At 36.1% G+C, this 8,349-nt stretch overlaps 1 protein-coding gene across 2 annotated transcripts in view; it reads left to right on the top strand.

Moving 5' to 3' along the window:
- Positions 1-1,602: 1,602 nt before the first annotated feature.
- The window catches only part of LOC137969830 (uncharacterized), a 29,868-nt gene continuing 23,121 nt past the window's right edge, over positions 1,603-8,349 (top strand). For both annotated transcript variants that reach the window (XM_068816203.1, XM_068816202.1), the window contains exon 1: positions 1,603-1,753. In XM_068816203.1, the coding sequence (XP_068672304.1) occupies positions 1,663-1,753 (91 nt within the window). In that variant the 5' untranslated portion in view covers positions 1,603-1,662. The remainder of the gene's footprint in view (positions 1,754-8,349) is intronic.

The raw sequence follows: 8,349 nt of genomic DNA, 5'->3' as shown, positions 1-8,349 counted from the left end.
AGAAATGTAGATTACTGTACTTCAGTACGGTAGGAAACCAAAACGATGCATGTGTGGACATTGCTGCAACATATGATGATTGTTTTTACGAACTTAGTACTGTACACAAAGGGTACGTAACTCCTGTTCTGTTAAGTTCTGCTCTGTTTGTAAATAAAGTTCTGACGCTCTTTACGTGCGATAACGGGTCTGAAAAAGATACTGGAGTTAATGAAAATGAACAAAGATGTGACCCCCTTCTGTAAATATGGTTTAAAATAAAAATTCTCTCGCACCCCGCTATTACGGACTCTCGCTATTACTGACACCAAGTCGTGGTCCCCAGGGTGTCTGCTGCAACAGGAGTTGACTGTAGTCGTTTTTTCCTTTGTTCAGGAATGAAACTCGAATTTTTATTGTTAACTGGAATTACATAACAATCATCTGTACTCTGTTTGGACAGAAATAATCGATCTGTTGCTGGTTTGTTTGGCTTTAAAAAGCGAGCGAACAAGAAGTCTTTTTACTCCGCTTGCCTAACTGTTTTTCGATGTGCCTCGACAAGATAATTTTGCATTTATGTTCTAAACATGTAATCGCAATGAGTTCTCGTAAGAGTATGACGAGAAATATCACCAGCTTGTGTTTTCAGAAGTTTGTTTAGAGCACGTACAGGTAATTTGTTGGAGATCTTGTTTGAACTTTGTCCTTTCTAGCCGATTCTGGTTCTAAGCCAAGCTGGCGGGTTTCAATGAAATATATCAAAATGTAAGTGATCTCGTTTTCAGAGATAAAGTGGAATAAATAAAGTACATCAATAAAACTCCTTGTTTGAAGTTGAACCGACAAAGACGATCTGTCACATCTGGAGCTATAGTACGTCTGTGATTTCTAATTTTAGCGTGATTCCTATTCGCTGGCCTTTGACAGTCGACTCTGAAATGGCTTCTTTCGTTTTCCGTTCGCTTGCTGAGGATTTGCTTGTTTTCCTATTCAAGAAAAAATAATTGCCTAGCTGGTGAATTCGACGGTAGATTTCGCTGGAAAAAACGATATCACACTCATCCCTTCGTGATTCATGCGATCAGTCGGTTTTTTAGGTGTAAATAACCGTGGAATTCACTAGTTAGGCAGCGAGGAAAATGTCATAATTAAGCAATATCCAGGAAAACCAAAAGGCGGACAGTTCCAAAGCCTTTTATTTTCACTAATCCTACAGCCAGTAAGAATAAACAAGCCGGGAGCTCCGCTTTTAGGCTTGGCTAAATCTATATATTTATCTATAGAAATTGACACGCAATTCAAACGCCTCTTGGATGTCCTCGAGCACAGTGAACATGATGTAGCTGATATAACTTTTTAACTGACGTTTTAATGGCCTTACTGACTAGTGCGTGCAATTAACGTTGTGTTTATTAGGTTACAGTTAGGATCAAATGGAGCCGGCTTCTTGATCTGACAAACTACCTGCCACAATAAGCAATTACTTTCTCTAGTGACTGCTCTTGAAACTCAATGATCTTGATTCATGACGAAATTTAATACTGCAGACATCTTCTGTGGCTAATAAATAATTAATCGCTGCAATGTAGGCCTTTAATTAACTTAATTGGAGAACAAACTCTCAGGCACTGTTGATACGAGACGGCAAAGAATCGTATCACTCCTCGTCCTGCTTCAAGCATGAAGGTCTGTTACTTTTCCGTTCGTGAATTGGCCATTCTCTTTTGGCTTTGGTTGGCTTGTGTTGAAAACAAGACATACGCTGTTCAAGGTTAGAGAAATTTAGTTTTGTTTATAACTCAACTAAAGATAGAAAAGGTGTTGAGACATTCTTTGTTTTGTTTTGTTTTGTTTTGTTTTGTTTTGTTTTACATTGGCTTTGTCGATTCAGAATCAGTTCGAGTACTCTCCGTCTCACAAATTACCACTGAAAGAAAATGTTTCCTTGTCTCATGTGTAAATCAGAATTTTACTCTGACTATCACAAACCACAAGTTAACAGTAAGATTTGCTAAAGGAACATTGCAAAAGCTAAGATTGGCATTGTAAGAATTTCTTCACGTCGGATGCTAGCCAAAATCAAGTCCGTCCCACCGTCCTTTTGACAAACGTTCCTATAGGATGCATCTGATCGACCATTTGAAGGAGATCCAAACTATTTACGATCATCTTGGTGGCTTAAAATTAACCAAGTGTGTGAGTGTTTTGTTTTTTTTGTTTTTTTATGGAGGATGACATTGGCGCCCTATATACAATTCACAAAAAGGACAAAGTGCAGGAAACTAGCAAACAATTTTTTTTCCTGTCTTTGAAAATGAAACGCTCACCTATCCCTTTCGGAGCCCATATGTTTAGGGAGCAAATTCATTGTAGCCTATACATTGTGAGTAGCCTAAGGTTTCCCTACCGTTCCGTTTTAAAGGTGATACCGCTCGTACATTAAATTTTTGGGGGTTAAAAATACCAAAACAAAGATCTTACTTAAGAGTAATATGAGAAAGAGGATTGTGATTGTGGGAAAAAAACTATAAGACTTGAAATATTGATTCTGAAGAAAGAAACGTGTATAATATTCAGAACAAATCGATCACACCTTCATGTATTAATCGGACTGTCCCCAAGCTATTAAATATTCAAGTCGAGTTCGAGCTCAATTCTCCAGCATTTTAAAGGTGTGGTAGCTATTGCCACATTTCACTCAAGCGCGGTCGAAAAAGTTGCTTTTTCTCTCAGTTTAACGATCTTCAACCATAAGTTTAATCTTTTGCATAAGGACAAACACAAAAACTAGTTTCATCATTACTAAGAATTTCACTCCACATGTACAATCAAACGTAGGCTAAGCTGGCTAAGGTCTATTTCCTTTGGCCTAATATAATTCCTTTGGCGTGCAAGGTTAGGAATTTTTTCAGTCATGGGGTCTCACGTTCAATGAAGGCAAGATGTGAAGATCTTGCGATAAAATGCTGCTGACAGCTTTGAAAACTATTAAAGGTGTTCTCAGTAAATAATTAAGAGACAACTGGGAGAGAACAGAATTAAACCATCTTGTTGAAATTAATTAAAACGAAAAAAAAAAAGACAAACAAACAACTGGAATGTAGAAACTATAACCCATTTTTCCTTCAAACATAGTAAACTTGTTCGCGTTCATCTCAAATTATACCTCCTGATGCATCTTCAGTCGAATAAAGCCTGTGACGTTTTTCTCTAGTTACACTGTGCCAGAGGAGAGCCGTTTCACATATCATAAATTTGCAATTTGATTTCAGATTTACTTATAATAAGTCTTTTGTTGTTTTTCGTTTTGTTTTGTTTTTCTTTGGGGGGGGGGGGGGGGGGATGGGATGGTAATCGAAGTTGAATGGTTAAACAATGTGGTGAAAATATTTCATTCATTTGCTTTGTTGGACGCTGATTATGTCCTGACTTTGATTGACACTTACGGCATATGTACGTGAATCATATTTTGTATATACAGACGTACGTGACCTACTTCAAGGTCATGAGCTTCTGGTATATATTTAGAAATTAGACCCGTAGCCCGCAAGGGCTTAAAGTTAAAACGTTGCATTTTAAACCTGAAATTATGAGAGTAAGAAATGACTAGCTTCTCTCTGAAAAGCTTATGACCACTGTGAAATTTCATCGTGTCAAGTCTCACCAGTAGTCGTACAGTGAATCAAAACAACGTATGGTATAAAGTGGATGCACCTGCACACTCGAAAGAAAATATTCTGTCCTCTAAAGTTAAAAGGCAGCATGAAGCGAAACGAAAGTTATACTTTCACTCTTGGAAACCATAAATTTCGCATTTTGCGTTTATTTCAGTTTTTCGTTCTTTTCTTCACTATAAACATGGCGATAAAATATTAAACATGGTTTTACAAAAAACGCTTAAAAATTGTTTAAAGCGCATCGTTTCAACTTAACTTAAGTCATTATCAAGCAATGAAAATAAAAAATTAACTCGAATATATAATATTAAAATTAAAGCATGAAGTTATGCTGCCGGTCTACCCTAGAAACGCAATCAAGTAAGAACCCTAGATCGAATGGAGTCCTCTTGAGTATTGAGTGAAGGCTTAAGTTCCTTAATGAAAAACGTTTCATACAGAAGACATGCAATCAAACTTAGCTCGCCATTTCTGAGACTAGAGAAATGACTGCTTAAACTAGAGGTGTCAATACCACCATGGATATTAATAAGATGCTTGCCTATGGCAGAATACTTATGTCCCTGAATGTGTTGATGCGAGTGCCTTGTAGTAAAACCTACATAATCAGCATCATACTGATCACATTTAAAATGATACACAACGCATTGATTGTTAACTAAATCAGGCTTCTTCTCCTTTGGCCGACGAATCTGCTGAGTAGGTTTACTGCGAAAGACAGGTTGAATGTCGATACCGATGTTAGAGCATAACATCATGCTTCAATTTTATTATATTTTCCAGTTCATTTTTTATTTTCATTGCTTGATAATGACTTAAGTTAAGTCGAAACGTCGCATTTTAAACCTTCTTTAACCAATTTTTTTAAGACTATCTTTAACATTTTATCGCAATGTTTTATAGTGAAGTTACACACATAATCTCTTCGTTCTTTTCTACAATGTTTTCGTTATTTTTCCGTAGGATACTACTCTAAGGTTTTGCTGTCACAACATCCATTTTACCAACCAAATTCGAGGGCTGCAAATATAAATTGGGGTTCGAGTATAATTTATGGTCCGAACTTGGAACAGCAAGGAAACGTAATTTAGAGAACGATCTGAAAAAATGAGGTTGTTAACATATCTATTATATCATTACATAACTAGACCTTTAAATTAAGCAACAAGATGCAGAGGACCGTAATGTTGTATGCGGTCCCCTAAATTGACCAATCGCAGCCCACTGAAGTACTTACTATGTAAAAGATATGATAAAAGTAATTACTCTTCCATTAGCGTTATTAGCAAGGAACACTAAGTTAAAATTGATGGAGAAAATTAGGAGGGTTGTCAAACTGAATAATTTGGTCATATCACGCACGAACAGTGCACACATCAATCACAGTAAAGGAAACTCAAAACAAGACTTATAAACCAAAAAAAAAGAAAGAAGAGCGAAAGAACGAAATACAGAAACACAACGCTCCCCACTAGAAAACATGCATGAACGCTCTCCAAACTAAGCCAAATTTCCTGAAATTATGAGAGTCAGAAATGATTAGCTTCTCTTCCCTAGAAACGCAATCCAGTAAGAACCTTAGCTCGAATGGAGTCCTCTTGAGTATTGAGTGAAGGCTTAAGTTCCTTAATGAAAAACGTTTCATACAGAAGACATGCAATCAAACTTAGTTCGCTATTTCTAAGACTAGAGAAATGACTGCTTAAACTAGAGGTGTCAATACCACCATGGATATTAATAAGATGCTTGCCTATGGCAGAATACTTATACTATATTTTATCGCAATGTTTTATAGTGAAGTTATATACAAAATCTCTTCGTTCTTTTCTACAATGTTTTCGTTATTTTTCCGTAGGATACTACTCTAAGGTTTTGCTGTCACAACATCCATTTTACCAACCAAATTCGAGGGCTGCAAATATAAATTGGGGTTCGAGTATAATTTATAACTTGGAACAGCAAGGAAACGTAATTTAGAGAACGATCTGAAAAAATGAGGTTGTTAACATATCTATTATATCATTACATAACTAGACCTTTAAATTAAGCAACAAGATGCAGAGGACCATAATGTTGTATGCGGTCCCCTAAATTGACCAATCGCAACCAACTGAAGTACTTACTATGTAAAAGATATGATAAAAGTAATTACTCTTCCATTAGCGTTATTAGCACGGAACACTAAGTTAAAATTGATGGAGAAAATTAGGAGGGTTGTCAAACTGAATGATTTTCTCATATCACCCACGAACAGTGCACACATCAATCATAGTAAAGGAAACTCAAAACAAGACTTCCTGTATTCATACGTGATCATCGCTAAATTCAAATTTTATGCCAACAAATATACATTAGCCTTCAGTTATTTCTTCGATTTCTGCCATTTGAAATAATCGATCTATTAAAAGGCAGAGAAAAACGTTCTCAAAAGGCACAAGCTTGAGACCGCCTAAACTGCAGCTTTTATCCTAGTGTCGGCCTCTCGATATTTACATTTAAAATTTTGAAATACTATTCATTTCAAGGACTTCTGGTTACACTCTTTTTTGAGGTTTTTCAACTTTCAACTTTATTTAACTTTCGTAACTTTCGCAGCTTTTCAAAAGAGTTTAGGAGGGCATATTTTGGTTCAAGAACGTCATTTTTTGCATGAGATCAGCATTTTTAGCTCATGACTGAATAATTGATTGTTGTAGCACCCTTTACGTGCCATGTTAAATGTAAAATGTGTCCGACTACAATTCCATTCAACTTGCGTAATTTTCTTTTGACAGCGGAAACGTGTTTTAAAACTTTATTCAGTTCTATGGAAGTCTTTTTTTCAAAAGAGAATCTATACAACGATTTCCAGGAGAAACCATAGGCTTTAAAATTTATAGCCTTTGCAAGTTGAATTTGGGCAAATATTCCATATAAAATTGAACAAATCCTGCTTTTTTCGTGACCATAAAACCGAGAAAAAGCCACCTTTTGACAGGCAAATATGAATATTCTTATCATTTATATTTTGCCCTTTTTTTTTCATCTCAACGTGTTTTTGAAAATGCAATTTATTGCTTTTATTTCTATGAATATTCTTATCATTTATATTTAGCCTTTTTTTTTTCATCTCAACGTGTGTTTTTTTTTTTTTGGCGAAGGAATTTTTCATTTGCAAAACACATAACTACTTACATTACTTACAACACAGCTCTCTTACACCACTGACATTGCGATACTTACTCTACTTAGATAATCTTCTTCCAGGACAATAAATACACTACTTACAGTACAAAACTTATTCTGCTTATAGAATAAGGTGCAGCACTTAACTCTACTTACAATACAATACATTCCATCTTTTATTAAGAAAATAACTTTTTCATCGGTCTCCACTTACTTAACATTTTTTCTTGATGAGGAAAGTCACATGCAAATTTTTCAATATTATAATGAAACTTGAGGTAGCTTTGTACGCCATCAAAAAACTTGACTACTAAAATAATACAATTAATCGCATTTTTACAGGGCATACAGTTTGTATAACCCAACATAACAGATTCAAGGGAAAGTTCTATTTTAATTTCTGTTACCACCCAAATCCAATTCGAGAGGGTGCTCTAGAGGGGAAATATCCGGTCGCAATGCCAAACGAGGTGCTCTATGGTTTCAGGTTTACTGTCACAAAAAAAAACCAGTCATCATAATGCTTAATACTCATTTGAATTAACGATGCATTTGTGCCAATAGTTCTCTGGAAATCCTATAGCTTACTAGCACTTACATGCATGGGAAAGGGATACTGTAATAGGTAGATCACTCTTCGACCAGAGATGGTAGCTGTTTATTCCACTTACAGTGCACCTTAGTTGGCTGTATGGCAACCGATTTTCGCAAACTATCATATGTGAAACTGATCACCTTTTTTTTGTTTTCAACAGTCGCTCTATATTTTGAGATTTGACCACAGGTAACCATTTACCAAACTCTCTAATCTTTGACTTCAATGATATTGGAATTGCGCATATAAATACTCTAAAACTAGCTTAGGTATTAATTTGTTTGTATAATTTCTTTTTTTTCCAGTTATCCAATTAGCCTTTGATCTTGTCAAGGAAGGGACAGACAAAAACTCGTTTCTAAAAACATAACCCTTCCTTGTACATGTTCATTGCCGTGACTTTAACATCTTCAGTTCCCACGGCCTGCTCCCGTCTGACCTTGTAGCTCAGTCGGTAGAGCAGCGGTGATCTAACCCGGAGGTCGTGGGTTCAATTCCCACTCTGGTCAGAGATTTTCTCTGTCCTTGTGTGGGCCCATTTCCATCTGTAGGGCTAACGCTCACATGGTTCATATGGGGTACGAAACTAGCAATTCACATCACACTCTAATCAGTTAAGTCTGTTAAAATATAGGTGCTACACACCCAACGTTTGTAAAAACGTAACCCCTCCTTGTTTCAAACAATAGTTCGTCATTGTGGGAAAAAGTGAGAGACTGTAGATGTTCTAAATCACCATTAATTTTGTATTCATCAAAGTCTCATTGATAAAATCTCACTGACCTTTATGCATCTCATTGCAAGTTGTAGGTTAACACTTATCCTTATATTTTGCCGTTTTTCATCTCAGCCTGTATTGCATTGTAACATATCTCAAGGTGACTAAATTTACAAATTTACTGCCACTTTATGCAAGGTCCCTTTCACACG

This window comes from Montipora foliosa, chromosome 9 (genome assembly GCF_036669935.1).
Source record: "Montipora foliosa isolate CH-2021 chromosome 9, ASM3666993v2, whole genome shotgun sequence".
Classification (NCBI taxonomy): Eukaryota; Metazoa; Cnidaria; class Anthozoa; order Scleractinia; family Acroporidae; genus Montipora; species Montipora foliosa.
The sequence above is the reverse complement of the archived record's forward strand: the minus strand, read 5'-3'. Positions and strand labels throughout refer to the sequence as shown.